This window comes from Bos taurus, chromosome 18, assembly GCF_002263795.3.
Source record: "Bos taurus isolate L1 Dominette 01449 registration number 42190680 breed Hereford chromosome 18, ARS-UCD2.0, whole genome shotgun sequence".
In the NCBI taxonomy this organism is placed as follows: Eukaryota; Metazoa; Chordata; class Mammalia; order Artiodactyla; family Bovidae; genus Bos; species Bos taurus.
The window spans coordinates 60,606,522-60,632,557 of record NC_037345.1 but is presented as its reverse complement, the minus strand read 5'-3'; the positions used below and the strand labels follow the sequence as shown (position 1 = coordinate 60,632,557).

The following is a 26,036-nucleotide window of genomic DNA, read 5'->3' as shown; positions in this document are numbered from 1 at the left end:
GTTCCTTCTTATGTTATATTTCTAAAAGATTTAATTGTGTTATTAAAAAGGATACTCTTAAGTTTGTTTCTAAAGCTAATCTCAGTAAGCAATCTTCAGATAAAGAATAGATGCTCCGTGATATACAACCAGGAGATTACCATCTGGCTAGTCATTTAACAAGGCAAGTCAGATGACCTAGAGTATACTGGGCTCTACCTAATGAAAGTTCTTGACCTTTCCTTCTTAGTCCTGAGTAATAACTGCTAGCTCTAGCTATATTATTTTCTATGTCGCTTGTTTCAGAAGATTGATTCTTACGTTACTCAATGTGTGGCTGGGCCTGTGATAAAATGCTGATATGCAGCTCCACATGCTATCAATGATTGTAATAATGTAACTCTAGATATGGGAAGAAGGAAGAAAAGGGACTATTTTCCTGGACCAAGAGGCTAGTTAGACAGGTATGGTCCAGAGATTTTGCTACTCACAAGGCCTGCTCTAGAAACAGCACATTGAGTGGCCTATCAATGGATCCTTCCCTAGACCTGGGAATGAGCCTTCCCAGTGCTGCACGATACAATGGCCAAAAAATGCCCCCAGAGCATGGTCAAATATGTGGTATGAAGGGACCTTGCTGACTGGACTCTGCCAAAGATGACATCATGATAACTGTAAGCTCCTGATTTTCAACACCCTGCAAAAGGAGTTCAGAGTAGAGATCAAAAATAAGGCACTCTGCTCTGGGAAAAACCCAGAACTGGCCTTCCAAGAGTGAGATGTTTTCAGGTAAAGATTTTTGAGCCCCAATTCTGGCTTCTTCTCGTACCTAGAGAAACACTAACGTCACGAACCAATGTCCAGTCCTGGTTTTCCTGGCTAGCCCCTGAGCACCTTTTCTACTTCTCTTCATCTTTGGGCCATGTACCTTTAACTTTCTTGTACAGTTTGTTTCTTCTAAAATACCACAAGTTTCCAAGTGGTCCTGCAAGAATATTCCCTGACCAACACCTAGACAATGCTGAAACAAGTCACCTTATCATTCCATGGACTCTCATCTCCCTCCATAAATGCTCCATGACAGAGTAGGCAAAGGGAACCCAGAGCCCCATGGCGCCTCTGTTCAGCCTGAAGAAGCCGGAGTGGTCTTTGCCCCCTTTTCCTTGAAACTGGATTCCCAAATATGAGAAGGGAAATGGGTAGATAGTAAGACGTGAGCAGGGTATCAACAAGGGCTAAAGAATTGGCCCTAAAATAAAGAGGGAGATATGTGGTGACCCAGGGACTAAAGAGCAGATAAAACCAAGGAGGGTCTTGGAATGCAGGAATGAAAAAACAAGACCCTTAGCAACTTTCTCTCCCCCATGTTGTAACTGTTGGTGGATTTCAGGTCCTCCTCAGCAGTATAAACGGGCTCCCCTCCTACCCCATAAGCAGAAAATGTTTTTCTTACTCTTCTCCCACCCAGTATAGGTGCCTCATCCATTCAGCAAATGATCCGCAAGACCTCTATCACACTCCTTGTACCCTGGCTATGAGTGGACTAAGGACCCCTGTTCAACATCTGTTCTCATTTGTGCTGGCCTGCTCTTCTAACAGCGTCCCCCATTCTAATAAACTTTACTTCCCTCTCATTTTGTCTCAAGTCTGGAAATTCTTTTCCAACATGATCCCAGACCCCAAGAAAGGTTACTATCCTATTAGACCTGTTGAAGTCTGTAAAACAAACTTCCAACTTAAGTATGAATTCTTACCTTAGTATTCTGTTTCATTGGGGTTCAAAATCCTCATTCATCAAGCAGAATTTTCAACATTACTAGCTCAAATAACCTTGCTAAAAATGTGGCACTTTGGCCCCACTTCAGAACTCTTGGTTAAGAATACATTAAAAAAAAAAAAATTCCTGTTTCTTTGATAAACAATTTATACTATGTCACACGAGTAGAACACTGAAGAATAAATATGCTCATGCTGCCCTGATTATTTTATAATTGCTCTTTCAGATGAGAGTAGTTTCTCTAATGGCTTGTGGATCATCACTCATCCTCTTTTGTTCACATTAGAAATTGGGTAGAAAGGAGTACTGTGTCAAAAATATATTTTGCAATACCAGCCAAGCCACTAAATCACGACCAGGACTCTGATCTTTCCCTTTTCATCTTGGATCACATAAGGAAGACTTCTCACGGCCTACTGGCATCTGTACTGTGTATTTCAGGGACCGCTGATGTTCCAGGATGTGGCCATAGACTTCACTCAAGAGGAGTGGGAATGCCTGGACCTCAGTCAGCGGGAATTGTACAGGGACGTGATGTTAGAGAACTATGGGAACCTGGCCTCCTTGGGTGAGGATAACTGCCTTCCAGAATCCCTTATCTACCCACTGGGTTTTAGTTCCGTCATGTCAAGAATGTCTTCTGAAATGTTCTGCTTCCCACAGTAGTTTCAGATCTCTGCTTTCTAGGGCAAAAATGGGTATTTGTGAGTTTAGAAAGAAAGGGGATGATTCATGATGAGTCGTTATGCTGGTGAAGTTTTTCTTCCTTGATGTACTCTGCCTCCTTCCTTCTAGGTTCGTGGTAATTGTGTAAGTTCTGTGGTATTAAATAGTTGTACCCTCTCTTAATCTCACATTGACACTACTTACTTTTGCCTTAGTACTACTTGACCAGAATCTCAGGATCTGATTGTTAGGTGTGTGTTAGTATTGTATAGCTACTGTGAATAAAGTATTTAAGAAAATCGTTTTCTAGAACAAAATGTGTTCTTGTCTCACGGGAATACATATTGGATTCGATACTGATGAATCTCTAACAACACAAATATTCCTTTCTCTGATAAATAGGGCTTGTCTCTAAGCTGGACCTGGTCACCTTTCTGGAGCAATTAGAGGATCCCAGGAATATAAGGAGAATGGGGACAACAGCCATTTACCCAGGTAGGTATGAATGGTTGGAGATGATGACTCAGATGAGAGGTCCAAGGAGCAGGGAGGAACTCATCCTTCATCACATGGTTTTGGAAGATTTACTTCAATTGAAATGGTTTTCAGAAATCTGGGTTTGTGTCTGCTACTATCATAATGATGTATCACCTGTCCCATTCTGTCTCTTAAATCATTCATGAATTTATCTCTAGTGATTACTTTTCTCCATCACAGTGTGACCTAAAAGTCTCCTCGTGCCTTGTGACAAACTGCGTTCATTCATTGTTCTTCAATTTCTTGGGGCCCTAGGAAAACTCTGCCCATTTCTGAGTAACTGTATGACAGTCCTTTTAAAGTTTCCTTCTATCTCTAGACAGAAATGTGGGAGTGGAATGGTAGACAAACTGCCAAACTTCTAGGAATACTAGGGACAGGTTTTTGTTCTCTGATTCATAATTTCCTATCCACTGGGAGTGACACATAGGACCTTCTAAATACATTTCAAATTCAAGTAATTTTTCACTTCAGAAAGCAAAACCTCGTGACAATGAAAGAATACACATCTCAAGTTGACTTCAAAGTTTCTCTTTTCCTTATATGATCTCATATTAAATATCTTTAGTGGATTTGCCCCAATTCTAACATGCTAAAATACGTTATTCTGTTATGTCATAGAATTTTAAAATAAATTGACATAAAATCTTAGCACATTTTCCACTATATTGTTAATGGTTGATGCAAACTATGATAATTTTTATATTATATAAAGAAATATTTTTTAAGAGTTCTAATTGGAATATAGCTGTTTTCCAATTTTATACTCCTATACAGCAAAGAGAATCAATTATACATATCCATTCAGTTCCACGGCTCTCTGAGTCTGCGATCATGATCTGCAGCAAGGCAGGCTTCCCTGTCCATCACCAACTCCCAGAGCCTGCTCAGACTCATGTCCATCAAGTCCAGGATGCATCCAACCATCTCATCCTCTGTTGTCCCCTTCTCTCATCTTCAGTCTTTGCTAGCATCAGGGTCTTTCTCAGTGGGTCAGTTCTTCACATCAGCTGGCCAGAGTATCGGAGCTTCAGCTTCACCATGTCCTTCCAATGAATATTCAGGACTGATTTCCTTTAGGATGGAGTGGTGTGGTCTTCTTGTAGTCCAAGGCACTCTCAAGAGTCTTCTCCAATACCACAGTTCAAAAGCATCAATTCTTTGGTGCTCAGCTTTCTTCATGGTCCAGCTCTCACATCCATACATGACTACTGGAAAAACCATGGCTTTGACTAGATGGACCTTTGTCAGCAAAGTAATGTTTCTGCTTTTTAACATGCTGCCTAGGTTGGTCACAGTTTTTCTTCCAAGGAGGAAGAGTCTTCTACTTTCATGGCTGTAGTCACCATCTACAATGATTTAGGAACCCCCAAAAATAAGGTCTATCACTGCTTCCACTGTTTCTCCCGCCGATTGCGATGAAATGACCTGACTGGTGCCATGATCTTCATTTTTTGAAGGTTGAGTTTGAAGCCACCTTTTTCGCCCTCTCTCAGTTTCACCAAGAGACTCCTCAATTCCTCTTCACTTTCTGCTATAAGGGTGGTGTCATCTGTATGTCTGAGATTATGGACATTTCTCCCTGAAATCTTGATTCCAATTTGTGCTTCATCCAGCCCGGTATGTCACATGATGTACTGTGCAGGCTGACACAGTACATAAGCAGGCTGACAATATACAGGCTTGACGTACTCCTTTCCCCATTTGGAATCAGTCCTTTGTCACATGTCCAGTTCTCACTGTTGCTTCTTGACATGCATACAGGTTTCCCAGGAGGCAGGTAATGTAGTCTGGTGTTCCCATCTCTTTCAGAATTTTCCACAGTTTCTTGTGATCCACGCAATCAAAGGCTGTGGTGTAGTCAATACAGCAGATGTAGTTGTTTTTCCAGAACTCTCTTGCTTTTTACATGATCCAAGGGATGCTGGCAATTTGATCTCTGGTTCCTCTGCCGTTTCTAAATCCAGCTTCAAGAGCTGGAAGCACTGGGTTCATGTATAGTTAATGCCTGGCTTGGAGAATTTTGAGCCTTTGCTACTGTTTGAAATGAGGGAAATTGTGTAGTAGTTTGAGCGTTCTTTGGCACTGCCTTTCTTTGTGACTGGAATGAAAACTGACCTTTTCCTGTCCTGAGGCCACTGCTGAGTTTTCCAAATTTGCTGGCTTATCAAGTGCAGAACGTTAGCACTATCATCGTTTAGGACTTCAAACAGCTCAGCTGGATTTCCATCACGTGCACTAGCTTTTTGGTCGTCATGCCTTCCAAGGCCGACTTGACTTTGGACGTCAGGATGTCTGTTACTAGGTGAGTGATTATACCATCATGGTGATCTCAGTCATTAAGATCTTTTTTTTGTATAGTTCTTCCATGTATTCCAGCCACCTTCTCTTAATATCTTTTGCTTCTTTTAGGTCCATCCCGTTTCTGTCCTTTATTCTTCCCATCTTTGCATGAAATAGTCCCAGTACCTCTATTTTTCGTAAAGAGATCTCTAGTCTTTACTGTGCTATAGATCTCCTTCCCATTTAGGTCCCACAGAGCAATGAGTAGACTTCCCTGTTTCAGTCATAGTTTTAAAGTCTCTCTTCTTTTTTAATTTCTTAAAACTAGTACTGTATTAAGTTTATCTTATTTGTTTTCAGCTTCCTCATACATTTTCTATGTGTCCTCCATTTCTGATTAGTTCTCTGTCACTATCACTTATGATTTGTAGATTGAAACATCTAATAGGCCATTCTCAGAAACATGTGTGGGAAGAAGTGGATTTAAAAATTACTGGATTTTTAGAATTTCTGAAAGTGAGTGTTTGGTGTCTCCACTTAAGATGACTAAAAGCAAGAATTAATCATTAGATTGCCTATCACCTCTTAATTCAGTGGTCCTTGGGGGTTTTCATCTTGTTTCTTCCCCTATAACGTATTTCTGTGCCATATCATTTTGTCCAGCGTTCTGTTTGTGGTCTCTGTTTTGACGGGTTCAGGAACCTAGTTAGTCTTCCTTCTGGTATCTGTCCCTTGGTGGGTGAGGTTGGTCCAGAGGTTTGTGCCCTTATCCTCTCTTGATCATTTCCTTGATTCCTGGTCACTGTGACCAGAGCCCACGGGGGATATTCAGAGCTGTTGTCCCCTTGTTTTGTGGGTGTTACTGCCCTCTTTCTGTTGGTGCCTGCTCCCTGCATGGTGGAATAGGGCCCCCAGATCTGATTCTTAGCTGTGATTCTGATCTGTGGTACCAGGCTGCTGGGACTGGAGCACACGCACTGGGAGAGAAGTCACTAAGTATTACTCTTCTGGGGATGTTCACCTCAGGGTGTGCCCTGTTGTGCCCTCTTCTGCATTCTGCAAGCTCTCATGTTATGTAGTGTTGGCACTGCTCTTGGCTCCACCCTAACCGAGGGCATGATGGCCCGTGGCCCTGTGGTCTCTCAGATGTTGTTTTCACAGGGTCACCAGCATAGATTCAGTGAAGTCAGGTCCTGGGATTGCATTCACGTGGAGCTCGAGCCACTGTGGTGCTATGGGGCAGCTCAGGCTCTGTCCTGGCCCAGCCCCTTTGTGTGGGAGCCCACAAAGCTTACAGCTGCCAAAGCTACACCTGCCATGAATGAGAGAGCCCTGGTATTTGATTCAGATGCTCCATAGGGGCTAAGGTTACAAAGCCAGTTGTGAGTGTAAGACCATGGATTGTGTTGCTGGGAGGAGAGGTTTCAGCTTTTCTTCTTAATCCCTGGGGTTCAGCTGTACTTTCAGCTCCTTCTTTGTGTGTGGCCAACTCACAGCTTCTGCTCTTGAGGCTGCCCCAGAGCACAGGGGTCTGTTGATTGTCGATGGGGGAGGCCATGGCTGGGGGATCAAATGACCTACATGGGTGGAGTTCTTCGAAGTCCCTGCTGAGCAGGGGCCGGTCTAAGGGACAAGGGATGCAATGGGCTTCCTGGTTGGGTGTCACTCACCAATGGCGCTCTGCTCTCTGGTGTTTCAGGCTTCGACCACAAGCATCCCGTTTGCAGAGCTCCTCCCTCACTCCCATCACTTCAGGCTGTTTCCTCACAGCCAACAGCAGTCGTCTGCCTCAATCTGCTCTCCAAACCCCACCTTTCAGCACCCAGCTCTTGTCTACATTGGTGGAAAAGCCTCTAGGGCTGGATGGGCAAGGCTGAGGTCAGTACCCTGTGTGCAGGTCTCACTCTGTCCTGCTGCCACACGCTGGTTGCTGTGTTCTCTTCCCACAGAGAATGAGGCTCTCCTTCTGTCCAGACTGAGCTCCCCCAGTGAGGGGCTTCCCGGGATATGGAGACCTTTCCTCGCTTTCATCTCCCCACAGGATTGCAAGCCCCAACGCACTTCCTCTCCTCTTCCTTTTCCTTCTTCCTGCTCTCCTCTTCCTTTTGTCCTACCGAGCTCAGCAGGAATCTTTCTTGTCTTTTCAGATTTCCAAGGGCCTCTGCTAGTGTTCAGCTGGGCTCTGTGAGAATTGTTCCATTTCTCATTCATTTGTGGAGAGAGAGATGAGCTCCACATCTGCCTAAGCCTCTGGCATCTTGATCCTTGGGTCTCTATTTTACTTTTAAACTAGCGATGGCCATCAATTTTCTCTAAATCTTTAAAGAGATTCACTGAGAAGAGCAGGGACAATTACTTGTTATTTGTTATCTTTCAGGTGTGTCTCCACAAGATACCCAGGATTTGATGCCGAAGAATCCAGCATTAGAAGGTCTATTCCCCAAAGCCAACGTAAGAATATATCAAACATTTCACCTTGGAAACTTAAATTTAATGAAAGACAGGGAATATACGAGGGTAAATGAAGGACAGAGAGGATGTTTATATGGACATAAAGAAATGGAGACACTTATACATAATGCTAATGTTACTGGAAAAATAAATGATCAACGTGCGTCAAATTGGGAAAAACACCAAGTTCAGTCTTCAACGTCGACTGAGAAATGTAAGTTTTTAAGAAAAGATGTCCCTCCTTTTTTGAAACATACATGTTCTCTAAAAAGGAACATGGAAAACCTGAAAGGTAATCTAGTCTCTACTGCAAAAACTGATTCAGATAATTCGGAACGTAGGCTTCGACTAAACATGCATTCAAGCATGTCTGAATACCTACAATTTAACAATGAGAGGTCAAATTCACAATTTAATCAATTTGAGGGATCCGTGAGCAGGGGGTCATTTTTCTTCCCACAAGAGATATTTTCTTTCCATTTCAAGGTGTGTAATGTTGATGATAATGGAAGAGACGCCATCCAGCCATCATTGTTCAGTACATATCGTGATATGGTTAATATACAGCAGCTTTGCATGTATAATAAAATGAGTCAGGCCTTAAGGAAGAGCTCCAGCTCCAATAATCACAGGAGTATTTATGGTGGAGTGAGAAGGTATTCAGGCAGTGAAACTGGGTCTACGGTTGAAGGAGACTCAAACCTTATGAAACATCAGGAACCTGAATCTTCAAACAAGGACTCTAAAAGTAAGACATTTAGAAATACCTTTGATCAAATGGCACATTTTTCTTTAGATAAGAGTACTTGTAGTAAAGAGAGGACTTGTCATGAATATGGTAAGGTTTCTAATCAGTCTTCAGAACTTATTCAACAGCAGACTGTTCAGAATCCACAGAAAGAAAACAAGGGTAATATATGTGGGAATGTCTTTAGTAAAGCATCCAATCTAAGTAAACATAGGAAAATCCATACAGGAAGGAAACCTTTCAAATGTACAGATTGTAGCAAAGCGTTTAACCGTCGCTTCACATCTTACTCAACATCAGCGAATTCACACTGGAGAGAAACCTTATAAATGTACAGTATGTGGCAAAGCCTTTCCTTACAGTTCAAGTCTTATTGAACATCAGCGGATTCATACTGGAGAGAGACCTTATAAATGTACAGAATGTAGTGTAGCCTTTGTCTGTTCCTCACATCTAACCTATCATCAGCGAATTCATACTGGAGAGAAGCCTTATAAATGTAAAGAATGTAACAAAGCCTTTCATAGTCGCTTACTTCTTGCTCGACATCAGCGAATTCATTCTGGGGTGAGACCTTATAAATGTAAAGAGTGTAACAAAGCCTTTTTTCACCCCTCAAATCTTACTCAACATGAGCGAATTCATACTGGAGAGAGACCTTATAAATGTAAAGAGTGTAACAAATCCTTTATTCGGCGCTCACATCTTACTAAACATCAGCAAATTCATACTGGAGAGAGGCCTTATAAATGTGAAGAATGCAACAAAACCTTTATCCTTCGCTCACATGTTACCCAACATCAAAGAATTCATACTGGAGAGAGGCCTTATAAATGTAAAGAATGTAACAAAGCCTTTTTTCACTGCTCAAATCTTACTCGACACCAGCGAATTCATTCTGGGGAGAGACCTTATAAATGTAAAGAGTGTAACAAAGCCTTTAATCTAAAGTCATATCTAACCTATCATCAGCGAATTCATACTGGAGAGAGACCTTATAAATGTACAGCATGTGGCAAAGCCTTTTGTCAGAGTGGTCATCTCAGTAAACATCTGAGAACACACACTGGAGAGATACCCTAGTAATGGAAAAGTGATGGAAGAGAATTGTCCTAAACATGCATCAGAAAACACAAGAGTTTATACGAGAAACCTATGGAGATGATGTAACAAGTATGTAGAAAGGTATTTAATCAAAAGTTAAATCGAAATAAATATCAGAGATTGCATACTAGAAGGCATTTCATCAGTCCTCTTTTCTGAAGTTTCTCTGAAGGAGAATGACTGTAGGGAGTACTCCATAGTTAAAACACATAGACAGTGGATATATTAGCATAAATCGTGAGATGAAGGTTGATGGTGAGAAAGTTACAATTCTTAGTAATGTATGTATGCTTGTTAATAATGACGTGATTTGAGATTATTTGAAGTGAATGTTATTAAGCCCTCAAATCATCCATACTATGCTTTGTTTCTAGTGTGTTTGCAGACATAGATTTTTGATGGTTTATTATAGATTAGTCTTTTATATTGTGTTGCAACCATTTCTATCTATCCTCCATTAGAAGATGAAGGATACCGTACTGTAAAATGGACAATGACCATCTAAATGGACGTGTTTGGCATTGATGTGAAATATCTGGAGGTTGCCATGATATAGTGATCATTGAATCTTTCCATGTTGTAAAGTAAGCAGAAGTCAGTTGTAAGGTTTCAAGCATAATATCCTTATTTTAAGGAGAACACAATGACAGTTGACTGCAATATTGATGTATCTTTATAATATCAACACAGGTCATGATTACTACTTGACACTGTTGAAATAAACACAGCTTTTGTGATAACCTCGAAGTGTATTAGAAACTCTTCCTTGAAAAGGCATGGAGTTAGTGTATACCATGCTTGCTAAGTGCTTCCTAGCCTTTGTTTGGTAAGCCATAAAAATCACAAGTGTCACATCATTATAACAGAGAAATGAATATCTTTCTCTGTACTTTTGATCTGTACTTAATCATGGATCATGCCGTGGATTCTAAAAGGTTTTATTTCAACTATGTGTACAATTAATACATGGTTATTAATAAAACTGAATGGCTTTTCATGTTTCGGTTGATTGTAATGATGAAATGTTAACCCACCACCAACAATAACCTCTTCCACCTTATTTAAGGCTGTAGTGAGGAGACCACAATGAAATGTTTGGTAGCACAGAGAGATGTCATATGTGGAAATTATTTGACTCACTGGCTTTAAACTTCTCATAACTTCATATACATTCCCTCATTTCTTTGTTGTATCTGCTCTCCAATTTTGTAACTACGTGGACACTGTGACGATTCTAATAAGAAGGATGATACAGAGTATTGTTGACAGGTTCCCTAAACTGCTCCATTCTGTTGCTGCCTCAGCATCTGTCTGGGAACAGGCAGCCTGCAGTTCCCTGAGCTCAGACCAGCAGTCCTATGAGCACCTGCACGAGATGGCCACCTTACTTGAGACCAGCAGTCTTGCTGAACCCCAGGGTCTATTCACAGACCCCCTTCAATCCCACCGAGAGAGTGAATTTCTAGGTAGGTTTTTAAGTCCGGGGGTCCGCCAGGAGAGAAGGATCTGGAATTCTCAAGGAGGAAGACAGGAAAAAGTTTTTTTTTTTTTTTTTCCCCTCTATATTTTTGAGGATTATATAACAATCATATATCCTGCTTGAGGACAGTCTCTGGGGAAAAAAAAAATTCTGGCCAATCGTGTTATCTTACAATGTAAATTATTGGAGTGGATCTAGTGAAGTCTTTACAACCTTGGGGCATTGTTTTGATTCACTGCAATAACTAATTAAAAGTATATAACTCCATTGCTAACACTGGCGAGGGAGCACTTTTTCTGCCACCTTCTGATGTCTTGTCAAAAGCTTTCTCTTTTTTATACTTTAATACAACTATTACACCAAGCTCTGAATTATTAAGCCTCATCTCTGGCTCTGAATAGAGTTCTTCCTCTCAGGAGGCCAAGAATCCAGGCTTGTTTCTTGGTTCAGCAACAACCTTTCATCTTGGGGGCTCTTCCGGGACTCTTCAGGACAAGGTGAGGATGCGTGGAGCTGTAGTTCTTTGTACTGCTAGGGAACATGTCTTTTGCTGTACTTCACTACCTCTACAGTGTGCTTGTGTGAATGAATGAGATACCTTGCGTGAATCAACTGAGGAGCCCTGCTCTGCAGTTCCTCGGTGACCTCATATGGCTATGGCAGAAACCTGTACCAACGTGCCAATGCCAAGAGGCATCCAGTGTCTCTTTCGGGCACTGACTAGAAATGGGCAAAGCGTGTGGATCGAACTCTCATTTCTCGGTCAAACTTTCCAGTCTCTGATCATTTCATGACTTCTTGGGAATTAGAACTATTAACCAATCTGCCGGATCCTAGACTTTGAAGGGGCTTGTGATCTATGCTGTTACTGTGTAGGGTTACTTAGGTCGCCAGCTTGGATTGGTAGTCAGGAAGCGCCTAGCCTCGCTAGGTATGGAAAGTCAGGAAGCTAGATGGAGCTCTAGCTCCATGAGTATCTGAAGTTAAAGGTTACTCAGATTGGAGGTGCAATGGGTTTCTTCCTTTGGCAACACTAGCTGTTAGTGGACCAGAGGCGGCTTTCCAGTAGCTTTTGTCCCGACTCCTTATTCTTTCTGTGGAATCTTGAGGATGAACTGGAAGGACTGGCCCTAATAACTCGAGAACAAAAATCAGTTTTTCCTCACTGGAGAGCCCTTGCCCATCTCTTTTGCTATCTCTTATACTGGTGTGGTGATGCTTGGAAGGGACACCTCAGCTTTATATTCGTATCGTTTGGTCTTACTGTGGTCAGGAATATACTCAGGGTTGTGCACACGCACTCAGGTGACGAATGTTTCCCAAAGCGGTCTTAGCTTGGGAGGCATTCCTGAAGGTTACTCTGATTGCACCCCAGGTGGCATCAGAGGCAAGCAAGGTTTTAATGGTGAGGAGCTGGGCATAAGTCTGAGATGACATCAGGTCTACCCCTGGTGCACCTCCAGCCCGACTCGGTGGTAGAATCGATAGGCACAAGTACGACCCCTGTCGGTAAGGGACAGACTAAGTCCAACCACGGAAGGAAAGCTTTGGTGTAACGTCTGTCTACACCCCTATCTAGAGCAAGGAGGGACGCCTACGGTAGAAAGATGGCGCTTGTTACTTTTTTCTCTCCTACAGATGGGAGCTAACAATCGCAGCCTCACTTCTTTGAACTGTACCCTGAGAAGCTGGGGTAGATTTGATCCCCAGAGCTTAAAGAAGACACGCCTGATCTTCCTATGTGATACTGCATGGCCACAGTATCCGTGGCTGGATGGCGAACGGTGACCGGTTGGAGGGTCTCTGAATTATAAAACTGTTTCACAATTAGATCGGTTCTGTAGAAAACAGGGGACATGGGTAGAAGTAACATATGTGTTGGCCTTTTTCCTTCGGCGAGGTATGCTGGACTTACGTCCTAAGAGTATAGATTTGACTGTGAAACCTTCAGCTCCCTCCTGTCCTCCTCCTTTGGCCCCATACCCGGGACTCCCAACTGAACAAACTGAAAGTCAGGGAACCGCCCCCCACCACCACCCCAGGAAGGATTGCCTTGGTCTCAGTAAAAACCCAAGCACAAGCTGGAATCAAGGTTGCTGGGAGAAATATCAATAACCTCATATATCCTGATGACACCATCCTTATGGCAGAAGGTGAAGAGGAACTCAAAAACCTCTTGATGAAGGTGAAAGAGGAGAGTGAAAAAGTTGGCTTAAAGCTCAATATTCAGAAAACGAAGATCATGGCATCTGGTCCCATCACTTAATGGGAAATAGATGGGGAAACAGTGGAAACAGAGTTAGACTTTATTTTTTGGGCTCCAAAATCACTGCAGATGGTGATTACTGCTATGAAATTAAAAGATGCTTACTCCTTGGAAGGAAAGTTCTGACCAAACTAGATAGCTTATTGAAAAACAGAGACATTACTTTGCCAACAAATATCCATCTAGTCAAGGCTCTGGTTTCTGACTTCGGCTGAGCGCTGAAGAAATGATGCTTTTGAACTGTGGTGTTGGAGAAGACTCTTGAGACTGACTTAGACTGCAAGGAGATCAGCGCTGGGTTTTCTTTGGAAGGAATGGTGCTTAAGCTGAAACGCCAGTACTTTGGGCACCTCATGCGAAGCGTTCACTCATGGGAAAACCCTCATGCTGGGAGTGATTGGGGGCAAGAGGAGAAGAGGACGACAGAGGATGAGGTGGCTGGATGGCATCACCAAATCGATGGACCTGAGTCTGAGTGAACTCCAGGATATGGTGATGGACAGGGAGGCCTGGCATGCTGCGATTCATGGGGTCGCAAAGGGTCGGACACGACTGAGCAACTGAACTGAGGAGCGTTCCATCATTAGGGCTGCCAGATGAGACATGGGACTTGACCCTCTTTGTACATGAAAAAAATCACACTGTACTGGGGATCCTCACTAAAGCAGTTGGGCCAATCTGCGCCCAGTCTCATGCCTGTGCAAAGCACTGGATCCAGTGGTCACGGGACGGCCGCAATGCCTCCGGGCATTAGCTGCCACTGTGATTCTGGCCAGAGAAGCAGGTAAGCTTACACTAGGACCAAACGTAAATGCAGAAGTTCCCCATGCTGTTACTGCCCTGATGAAAAGGGCACACAAGTGTCTGGCCAACTCCAGGAGGATTCACTATCAAGAACTGCTTTGCAAAAACCCACGGGTCCAACTCGAGACTGTGCCGACACTGAACCCCACCACTTTTTCCCTACGGAATAGGAACCCCTGTCATAACTGTGAGGAGCTCATAGGTGGGATTTACTCGAGCAGGCTGCACCTGATGGACATTCCCTTCTAGAACCCAGAACTGGACCTGTTCACTGACAGAAGCAGTTTCATCCAAGACGGGCAGCACAAAGCAGGCTCTGGCATAACAACAACTGACGAGACAGGAAGGCGGAGGCCTGGCCACAAGGGTGGGCAGCACAGCGGGCGGAACTCTGTGCACTCTCCTTGGCACTGAGCACACGAAGGGAAAGAAGTCAACATCTACACCCAGGGAAGGTATGCCTTTGCTACTTACATGTACATGGAGCCATTTATCAAGAAAAGGGACTATTGACAGCGGGAGGAAAGGAGATTAAAAAACAAAAAAGAAATCCTTCAGCTGTTAGAAGCACTCAGGAAGCCTTCCCAAGTGGCAGTCATCCATAGTAAAGGCCATCAGCAAGGAACTGATCCAATCACCAAAGGGAATTAGTTGGCTGACCAGGCTGCCAAGGAGGTGGCAACCCAACGGAGCCCCACAGTGGGCCCCGAGTGCATGTTTATGGTCCTCATGGCCCCAGAATTGCCTCTATCCCCGAGATATACCAAGGAAGAAGATCAAAGGGCTCTCAACGAGGGAGGAATAAGAGAAAAGGAGGGCTGGTGGAAACTCACAGACCAACGACTCTTTGTCTCCAGCAATATAGAAATCCAGCTGGCACAACAACATCAGGAGAAAACTTGTTTAGGAAAAACTGCTGGAGAGCTTACTGAGCTGCTACTATTTCGTTTCTAAGCTCCCAGCCCTGTGTGTTCAGATCAGTCCTAGCTGTGTGACTTGTGCCCAGAACAATGCCAGCCAAGGATGAAGACCCAACCCAGGCATGCTGACCGTTGGGACACTGCCCTTTGAAGATCTAGAAGTGGACTTTACTGATGTCAAGCCTTTTAGGGGCTATAAGTATTTCCTTGTGGTAGTGTACACCTACTCGGGATGGGCTGAAGCCTACCCCACGTGCACTAAAGAGGTACGAGAACTGGCCAAGGCCCTGTGAAGAGACATGATCCTGAGTTATAGGCTGCCTCTCTCCATAGGGTCTGACAATGGGCCAGCTTTTGTGTCTCAGATAATCCAAACTTTATCCTGCACACTGGGACTCAAATGGAAGTTTGACACGTCTTACAGGCCTCAGAGCTCAGGAAAAGTTGAAGGCATGAATTGTACCCTCAGCCCTACATTAGCTAAAGTCTGTCAGCAGACCAGTTTTCTTGGGTCAACATGTTACCCCCAAGCTTTACTCCAAGCCCGATGCACCCTAAGTACTTAGGCTATTCTCTCTTTGAGATCTTATATGGGAGAAACCCCCAGTGACAGGAAAACTCAAGGGAAGACCCCAACAACTAGCTCACCTGGAGATGTCCCAACACCTTCCGATCCTGGGACAAGTCTTCCACCATATCGCCTGAGAACCCTAGAAAGGGCACCCATTCCTTTGGGCAATTCGGTTCATGCTTACCAGCCAGGAGATGAGATAAGAGTATTGGGGAAAAGGACCAAGTCAGCCAGTTGGGACAGGCCCTCACATGGTTGTCTGGGCAACCTTACTGCTGTTAAAGTTACAGGCATCATCCCTTGGATCCACCACAGCAGAGTCAAGAAGGCAGCAACTTCCTCTGATGGGGACAGCTGGAAAACAGTTCAGGACCCCGGAAATCCCGTCAAGGTCTTGTTCCAAAAACAAAGTGCTCACCCACCAAAGACGCTGAGCCCTGCTCTAGTCGCTCCAGAAGCTGACTAGTCCACGCACGGCAGACGCTTGAGGATTCCTCAGCCTTGCTCTAGCCACACTGCGGCAGCTCGCTGGTCAATGCTCAGCAGAAGCTTGAGGATCTGGCTATCCAGATATTAATGGATTTCTATTGTCAACCCTGGCCTCTATCCCTGATTGGTATTACTGCTGTGCTGTTCACTACAGGACTAGCTTCAGTCACAGCGCAAGTGTAGAATTTGGGTCAGAAGCTGCAGTTAGCCATCTGTTATCTCACTGTAGTGGCAAGCTTCATTCTAATTAGTTGTTTCTTATCATCGATTCTCCCTACTATCTAAATTGCTCACAGTATAGCTGATCCCCCTTCACGATAGGCTCAGTTGCTATAGTGGTGACCACCCAAAGATGGGGAGAAAACCTTTTGCTTGTGCTCAGTTACCTGTTATGTGCAGGCTGCTTTGGAGCCTTTTGCTGTCCCTTGCCGTAACAGATGGAGCCGTTCCTTCTCCATCATGCACCTGTCAACATTAAGGTCAACCCTTGGAAAATCGCCTATTCAACCATCAGCTAGAACAATGTATAGATAGCCTATCCTATAGGCAGATCACTTACTGTCTTTCTGATCAGGTGATGTATATCCAGGGTCCTGGTGCCAAAAATGTTTCCCAGTTATGTCCTCCACTGCCGCTACCTTTCCCCACCAGAGGATCCAAACCCCAGGGGCATCCCGACACCATGGCATTGCCATCATGCTCCTGGGCCTCCGTCTACCCCCAAATGCCACGTAGATGTTACAAGACAGGACAGCTGTCTGTCTGCCAAATAAATGGAAAAACCTACTGGACAGGGACAATAATGCAGACTAATGAAATCACAGACCAACTTAGCCCTTAAAAGTCAGCCTCTGCCTGTTGGCAGTATGACTGAGGTTACAGAGTTAACTCCCCCTTAGACCTTCATCTGTACCAGGTTCTCAACGCAACTCATCACCTTCTAAATGACACCAACCCCCTGCTGGCCAGGGATTGCTGGCTTTGCTCATCCTTAGGAGCTCCACGGTATTTAGCTACACCAGTACCATGAAATATTGCAACAGCCATGGGAACTCTTATAGATCCATCCTTACAAGGGCTAATCTTAAAGGCAATTGAGTTAACTCAAAAGGCTCCAGATGATTTACAAATCATGGAAGACCTCAAGTTGTAGGCAATGTAGCCAGGGACGAATGTAATCAAACTGTAGAAGGTGAGTAGCCCACTCATTTTCCCACAGACACAATATGGTGCCCCCCTATCAAGGCCTTTTCTTGGTTTGTGGGATAGATGCTTACTTATGTCTACAATCAATGGATGGGTATCTGCACCTTAGCTTTCCTCACTCCCCAGATGAATATTGGCCATAACAACCAGACTCTCATGGTGCCTCTGACAGCACCCATGCGGTCAAAAAGACCCATCCAGTTTATCCCCTACTTTGGTTCCAAGTTCTTGGCTGGGATAAGTATTGGAACAGGAGGATTGCTTCATCAATCACCTTCTACCATATACTATCCAAGGACTTCACATGAAGGAGGAAACAGAACACGCTCTATCTTGAAAGCAGGACTCCATCTTGGCCTGGACTGTGGACCTTGAGCTATATGCCCAATATCTATGGAAATGAAATATCCACTAGAAAACCAGGCCCCCTGGAAGGAAGAGGCCCAGGGCTCTCTGTGGCCTAAAAGAATGTCCTAATTATCTGTGTAACTGAATAGAATCATACATTCTATTATGCTTACTGGGGTATGACCACAGGCCTATTGATAATTGTTGACTGTTAACTACCTAGGCTTAAGGCATATGATTGCGGGTTAACTTTGATTGTATCTTTCTTTTTCCTTTGTTCAGACTAGTTTCAGGGAACCTTATACACGTAGGGTATGTAAGGCTTTCACAAAAACTGGTCGGGGTGCTTGGCTAAGAGGAGACTGCCTTGAGCCCATCGGTGTAGTAAACTGCACTACACTATCTGCATTGTCTTTCTGAGTGAGTTCGTTTCCCAGAACGCATGGCTACAACACAGAGACGACACTGAGAGAGCAGCCAGATCTTCAGTGGCATTATAGGACCAGCTAGATTCTTTGGCTGAGGTGGCTTTATAGAATAGGAGAGGGCTAGACCTATTGACAGCTGAAAAGGCAGGCCTCTGCCTCTTCTTGAATGAAGAATGCTGCTTTTATAAAAACCAATTAGGAATAGTAAGAGACATGGCCTAACAGCTAAGGGAATGAATCATGAAAAGCAGAAAGGAACTAGAAAATTCCTGAAGTAATTGAAACAATATCTGGAGCTGGGCATCGTGGCTTCTCCCTTTAACCGGTCCTCTCTTCATGTTCTTAGAGGTGCTTTTGTTTGCCCCTTGTGTTCTCAGAGATATTACCCAGTTCATAACCTCTTGAATTGATCCAGAAAGTTACAAATGTTAATAGCTCAATATAGTCTCCTAACTGACCTGGAGCTCTGAATAGCATATTGAACATGAGATGATGCTTTCTGCAGTGAGTGATAGAAGCATCAAGAGGGGGCAATGAAGAGGAAAATGTCAAATATTTACATAACTTCCTGCTCCTTCTGCCTCTGTAACTCAGCTTGCTGTTTGCAAAATCTTAATCACATAGGTCTCAAACTGGGGACTTAAAATACTAGGAATTGAAATTTATCTCACTCACCCTTGTCCTGTTCTTTGCAATTGCCCTAGCCCCTGCAAATCTCCAAACTCTCTTAATCATGCCTGTCCAAGTATAAAAACTCTGTAACCCCTTTGTTTGGGGCTCAGAGCTTGGAGTGTTAATTTCTTGGGGCCGCCCTCATAATAAACCCGAGTTCTCCAACTCTCCCAGTGCAGTGCTTTGTTTTTGCAACAATGGAAACACTTTCAGCCTCCTGGTCTCTGAAGTTGGAGGTCCCTTGCCTGCAGACAGGTGGCCAAAGTGCAAATCATTTTGTGAAAACATGTTTCCTCAGGCTGCAGAGGGTAGTGAAAAAACCCTAAGTACTCAGGGTCTCCTGTGCCTTCCAAAGTGGCACTAGCGGTCAAGAACCGCTTGGCAATGCAGGATACACCAGAGAGGTGAGTTCCATTCCTGGGTCAGGAAGATCCCCCGGAGGAGGGCATGGAACCCATTCCTGTATTCTTCCCTGGAGAGTCCCCATTGGCAAAAGAGCCAGGCGGGCTACAGTTCATGGGGTGGCAAAGAGTCAGACTTAGCAGATAAAGGGAAGGCATCTTTGGGAAGAGTTCTGAGAACAAAGCTTTGCAGGAACCCAAGCCCCCAGGTGATTCCCGCCAAGCACGCATTCCCCACCACCCCTCCCCCAAGAGCTCTGGCAGAGGAGACATAGGGCCACACCCATCCGAGAAAGAGCCCCTCCCCAGGCAAGCAGCCCAGCAACCTTTCTTTCTCGAAGTTCCCGCCCTAATCCTCAGCTCCAGAGAGGTCTCAGGAGTGCGGAGTGTGAGGCTGCAGCGCAGGGCTCCTAAATGGGGTCTTCACCCGCCGTGTTTCAAAACCCTCATAATGTGTGTCAGCTAGCCCAGTGGTCGGGTCCATAGTCTCCCGTGAATTGTACTGTGACCTGCTCTCTGTAATGCACGAAGAAAGGAGAGCTCTCAGGGGTGGTCTGCAAGGAGAGGCACCAAATGTAAGCACCAAACACCAAATGTGATTAGCATATCAGATTAGTCTTGATTGCCGCCTACAGATCTGGAACGGAGGAAGCGAAAAAAAGGCTCAGAAAACGGCGGGGGAAACAGGAAGGTTCTTTCTTCAGTTTCACTTCATCAGTTGCAGGTGAAAGAGCTGTGTGGATGCCTTTGAAGGTATTTTCTCAAGCTGTGGATGTGAGTTTTTGAAATAACATCCCCAGGAAAGACTCACGGCAGCAGGAAGAAGAGGAGGAAATGGCAGCTTCTCAGGTAAGTGTCCTGTCCCGGGTCTGGGAATGTGTCTGCTTTTCCTCCGGAAATGCCTGGACTGAGAACCTGCAAACCTTTAGTTCTCTAAGTTTTCTCCCTGGGGGATTTGGTGTTGCCTTCTTCTTATTTCCCCCTTTTTTTCTTATAATAGTGAAGAACTGCTCTTTAGATTAACTTCTCCGTTAAATCCCAGAGCCTCCTATCCATTGTCTGTATCCCGGCTTTCTCTAGAGCATGATGAATTCTCGAAATGAATTAGTGACGTTGAGTTGTTCACTATATGCCCTTTGTGCGAGATCAGCACGGGGAGGCACTGGTACCAGAGATCCCCACTGGGATGTGGTCTGGTGTTAGGATCATCGTGAAGTAGGGGAAATGCTGTGTGAATTTACATATGGATGCAGCTTCAGCTCGTTAGAACCGGAGTTACAGATTGTCCTTATAGAGTGAACTCAGTGGTCCACAGTTCTTCAGAAAAGTTTCAGAAATAAAAACGTTGCAGAGACTGCGCTCTATCGATAAGGGAAACTAGCTACTTAAAAGTAGTGCAGTTCACTTGAGTGCAGTTCAGTCGCTCAGTCGTGTCCGACTCTTTGCGACCCCATGAATCGCAGCACGCCAGGCCTCCTTGTCCATCACCAACTCCCAGAATTCACCCAAACTCATGTCCATGGAGCAGGTGATGCCATCCAGCCATCTCATCCTCTGTCGTCCCTTTCTCCTCCTGCCCCCAATCCCTCCCAGCATCAGAGTCTTTTCCAATGAGTCAACTCTTCACATGCGGTGGCCAGAGTATTGGAGTTTCAGCTTTAGCATCAGTCCTTCCAAAATTAAGCCACAGATCGGGAAAGGCATATATGAAGTGAAATCTGCTTATGACACATTTTAAATGTATTTATTTATATGGCTGCACTGGGTCTTCGTTGTGGGAGGTAGGATCTTCAGTATCGTAATTTTCAGCTTCTTTGATTCTGACATGTAAACTCAGCTACAATATGTGGGTTCCAGTTTCCTGATCAGGAAAGAACCAGAGCGCTGTGCATAGGGATCTCAGAGTCTTAGTCACTGGATCATCACGAAGTGCCCAAACTAATATTTTTTAATGATAGATTGAGATCATAGTTTCCATAATAGTGCCAAAATACCCATGCAATGATAATGCATTCCTCCATGTACTTCTTACTCCATGACATGTTCAATGGTTTAGGTGTTTCTGTGAGATTCCCATGCTATGAATTTGTTTTTCTCCAGTTGACTTGAACACTCACCTGTGTTTAGCAGAGATACTGGGTTTGAGGAGTGGCGGTTTTCATCCCAAGCCCAGGCCTGATCTTTTCCAGTACACTCCATGCTCACATCACAGAGTCTCATCACAGCTTTGTATTTTCCAAAATGTTCACAAGAATCTTATTAGTCCTAATCTATGCTCAACTGTATTAAAATTTAAAATACAGCTCATTGCTGTATTTTAAAATGTATTAAAACTACAGCACATTTTTAATCCATTCATAATTACCTGAGTTTAGTGACAGGAAACTTTTTCTCTCTTCCTCCTAATGAGTGTATAGCCCTATTTGAGTGTATGTCTGTACTCAGTGGAGATGAGTTTGACTAGGCTCCGGGAGTTGGTGACTGACAGGAAGCCCCGGGATCCATGGGATCCCAAAGAGGTGGACACGATTGAGCGACTGAACTGAACTGGACTGTATGTATGAAAATATTAGCATGATTTGATCAATTTTCTTTTCTTCTTCTTTTTTTTTTTTTGGTTAGTTTTTTTTGAAGAACTCTGTGGAAGGCAATGACTACCCAGTCCAGTATTCCTGTTTGGGAATTTCTTGGACAAATGAACCTGGCAAGTTAGAATCTATGGGGTCACAAGAATTGGACATGACTGAGTGAATGAAACTTTTCTTGTCTTTAGTATTCTTTACAGTTACAAAAACTTCTCTCACCTTTTCTTAGAGCTGTCTCTGTGAATCTGTCATTAGTTAAAATTTTATTAGTTAAAATCTAATGTAAATAAACTGAAGTAAAGTTTAAGCTCTGCTATTCAATGGCTGTTTGATAAAATATGTGCCAAAAGGTGTAAGAACACCATTACTGATTTTGCATTATTTCAAGGGCATCCACCCCCAGCATGACAACTTCCTTCCACCGTGTCAGGAACATAGTGGTTGAGGCCAAACAGAGACCATTTTCACCTGGCCACCGCCTCCCGGATATATTGTACAGCGGATTCCTCAGCCTTCTTCCCTGTCGCTTTCACTTCTTTCCCTTTTTCCCGGGCTGATTTACAGGAGCCTGGGTGTTGCCTCTGAGCCATCCCAAGAGTGCCTTCTCTTTTGAGGGAATCACCAAATGGTGAGTCACCTGGTTGCTGCAGGGAATCTCTGTCTATCTCTGCCCCTGTCACCTGATGACTTAGCTTCAGGGTTCTCAGCGGTCACCTCACACTGTGGCACACGACTGTTGGGTCAATCGGCCGTTCTGTGCCATTAGTCACTCGGAGAGACCACTGGGGAAAAAGGGACGCCTTTCTGTCAGCCAGTGACTCTCAGTACTCCCATTCTATGGTAGGTAGGCTAAGAGTGGTTTCTGTTATATCCCAGGAGGCTCTCTCATTCTCAACCCTTGGCTACATTGTCAGAAACTGGGAAAAGTTTGACCCTCCAAAAGGCCTGGCTCCAATACAAATGGGGGAGCCCCAGAAATGGCCTCTGAGTGGCACACTAGGTTTTGCCAAAGATGAGAAAGGACTCAGAATTTCCTTCCGTTCTATTGACTCCCTGTCTCCTGTCCCTCTCTGTGTCTCTCCATCAGATTTCCTAGATGACCCTACTCGGCCTTTCATATCCACAGGATCTCTAGGAAAGCATTCTGAGGTTCCCTTTGGTCCAGCTCTTTCTTCTATATTCCAAAGCCTGAAGGATCAAAAACTGTCCTAACATTCTGAAGAATCCCCTTCTAAGGAAGCTGATCTCTCAGGTGGAGAGGGAACCAAGCTTCCCCCACTCCTGAACATCCTAAAAAATTCCCTTCTGACTACTCCTGTTTCTCAGGCCTGGAAAGAACCAAGCTTCCCCCACTCCTGCAAATTCCCTTAACCCTTCAGATTCTTCTAATGGGCCAAAGACATCACTTCCCACCAGAGGGGCAGTCCAAAATTTTTATCAGCTGAAAGATCAGAGTCAATTTGAGCATTAGTTGGTCTATATTTTAGCTATAAAACTAAGACTACAGAAAGGAAAGATGACTTTTTGACACAGGATGGCCGTGATATTCTTTAGACTCTGGAGAAAACTGGTTAAAATGAAATTTCCTTTCCCTTGGAAACTGAAAAGCTGGCTCTTTTTGCATATGCATTTAAAAACAACTAGCTTGTTAAAAGTCCTACCTAGGGCAAAGCTTGAAGTTAGGCCTTTCCGTGTCCTTGAAATACACTGTCCACTTTGCCTTAGACCTGACTCAGCCTTGGGCAAATCAGAACTTCAACCCAAAGAAACAAACAAAGAGGGTCAAAATGACCTTTTAAATCTCAAGCAGGAAACTCTGAGATCTCTGTCTATTGTCTGGATTTATGTATATCTCAGTATGCACTTTTTTTTTTTTTTTAATGCTGAAGTTGTAAATGAGTTCTAATTTAATTGGCTATTGGCCAAAAGGAAAGTAAACATTTACAAATCAGACAATTCTAACTACAAGGGAAATTAAACTAAATGAATTTCATATTCTCGTGAACTGGGAAATATTCAATATTAAATATCCAGTATTAATGTTTGTTTGCTAATCTAATGTAGATATGTCTAGGGTCATTAGAGTATTTTCATTGTGCCTAGGTTTATTATAAGTTAAATATTGTTATATTTTTATATCTGTTACAACTTTGTCAACCAGCAAAGTACCTCTTGGAGAAGGCAATGTCACCGCACTCCAGTATACTTGCCTGGAAAATCCCATGGATGGAGGAGCCTGGTAGGCTGCAGTCCATGGGGTCGCTAAGAGTTGGAGAGGACTGAGTGACTTCACTTTCACTTTTCACTTTCCTGCATTGGAGAAGGAAATGGCAACCCACTCGAGTGTTCTTGCCTGGAGAATCCCAGAGATGGGGGAGCCTGATGGGCTGCCGTCTATGGGGTCGCACAGAGTCAGACAGGACTGAAGTGACTCAGCAACAAAGTACCTTTAGGAAAGAAAAAAGAGAAAAAAAAAAAAAAACAACTCAAAGAAAATGTAAAAGAGATAGGAGCTTTCAGAGACACTCTTTTAAGAATAATTATATTTTAGAAATGTCCGTCTAAAACATTCTTTAGATTTTGGTAACCTGAATTTCTGGGGCTGTGCTAAACTAAGTGATGGAAGTTTATTGACTAGCAAGGTCATTTCCAAATAAAATAAGATCCTGAAACATTCATTACTGAGGACTAACTTCCTCTTACAGAGAAAGTAGAGATTTTGGACTATTCATGAATAATGCTTGATGCCATCCTGAGATGGTCTCTAGAAATTTTTTTATAAAAATTATCACTGGTACTTATGTTCACCAATCTATAGAATGCTTAAGTTCTTGGTTGCTTAAGGAAAGTAGGATGTGTATTTTCACTAAAGAAGGTATGAGGGATGAAATTACATTTTATGAAGGGAAAAGGAAATTGGTCTGACTTACAGGTGGCAGTTTCAGGATGGGAGAACAAAGTCATGTGTACAGAAAGTGGTAAGAATATTTTATGGAAAGTGGACCCCAAGGGAAGAGTTTTGTGCAGAAATACAAGTTTTCTTGAGATGTTGAGCTGCCTTTGATACTGGATTTTAAGTTTCTTTACCTCTGAAGGGATCTGTTCTGTTTACCTATGCCATCTTCGTTACTTTGGCTACGTGAATAGTCTCCCCATGATCTATATGATTGTATCTGACTGAGTGTTATAACCCCTTTTGAAATTTGTCCACAAAACTTCCTAAATAACTTGACTTCTAGCTGACTTTGGAATGCTTCAGAGGCCCCTGAGACATCCCAGGGAACTATTAAACTACCTGGGTTCATTGGACATGTTACATTACATGGGAAGTGCGGTTGAAGGGGTGACAGATCTCCTCTTATTATGCTGTATGGTGGATGTTACTAATATAGATATCTTAAAATTACGTGAGTTCATATAGATCTGTGAAGTGAAGTGAAGTCACCCACTCCTGTCCGACTCTTTGCGACCCCATGGGGTGTAGCCTATCAGGCTCCTCCGTGCATGGGAGTTTCCAGGCAAGAGTGCTAGAGTGGATTGCCATTTCCTTCCCCAGGCGGCCTTCCCGACCCAGGAATCGAACCCAGGTCTCCCTCATTGCAGGCAGACGCTTTACCGTCTGAGCCACCAGGGAAGCCCAAATATTTATTTATTTGGCCGCGCCAGATCGTAGTTGCAGCACGCAGGGTCTTGTTGCCCAACCAGGGTTCGAACCTGGGTCCCCTGCCTTGGGAGTTCAGAGTCTTAGCTGCTGGGCCACGAGGGAAGTCACCATAGATCTGATATGCCCTAATTAAATGTGGTCAACTATAATTCTACTTATCCTGTGAACGTGTTACAAGTCACAGCAGTGACCAGGCTACACTGTCAACTGCAGTTTAATCAGATTTAAACATGGCTTTTGTGGTTTCACTCTGATGCCTTTGTAAGAATACTGCAACTTCATGATTTATAGAAAAGATTTTTCTAAGGTTAACCAATAAACAAGTCTTGTTTGCTATCTGGTAAGTTGGTACGAGACTGGAATTTAGTTGAATCTCTATGTTAATAGAACAAAGTTTTCTTAGAATGCAGCTTTCAATAAGAGATTATGAATTTCTTTCCCTTTAAGTGATTTATATTCATTTTTAAAATCTTTTGTTACTTTGGTAAATAAGCATTCCTTAAGATAATGGTACATGTAGACAAAGCTCATTCTTCTACAAAAATAACCCCTCATGCTTAGATTTTGCCATTCTGATGTCCTTAAAACATGGCCATGGTCTGCTTGTCAATCATGGAATTAAAAATGGGTGAACAATAGCTGTAAATCAAAGAGTCA

General features: G+C 43.6%; 1 protein-coding gene across 1 annotated transcript; it reads left to right on the top strand.

Moving 5' to 3' along the window:
- Positions 1–561: 561 nt before the first annotated feature.
- LOC100336431 (zinc finger protein 383) lies at positions 562–10,091 on the top strand. Its single transcript, XM_059877329.1, has 4 exons — positions 562–600; positions 2,198–2,324; positions 2,825–2,917; positions 8,647–10,091. The coding sequence occupies exons 1-4, from the start codon at positions 562–564 to the stop codon at positions 9,522–9,524; spliced, it is 1,137 nt and encodes a 378-aa protein (XP_059733312.1). The 3' UTR covers positions 9,525–10,091.
- The last annotated feature ends 15,945 nt before the right edge of the window (positions 10,092–26,036 follow it).

What these genes read in the sequence shown, in the direction of transcription:
- LOC100336431 (XM_059877329.1), top strand. Translation starts at nt 562, where the DNA reads ATGGCCAAAAAATGCCCCCAGAGCATGGTCAAATATGTG. An exon ending in TGGGAACCTGGCCTCCTTGG is followed by an intron (nt 2,325 to 2,824) that starts GTGAGGATAACT and finishes TCTGATAAATAG; the next exon opens with GGCTTGTCTCTAAGCTGGAC. An exon ending in GACAACAGCCATTTACCCAG is followed by an intron (nt 2,918 to 8,646) that starts GTAGGTATGAAT and finishes ATCCAATCTAAG; the next exon opens with TAAACATAGGAAAATCCATA.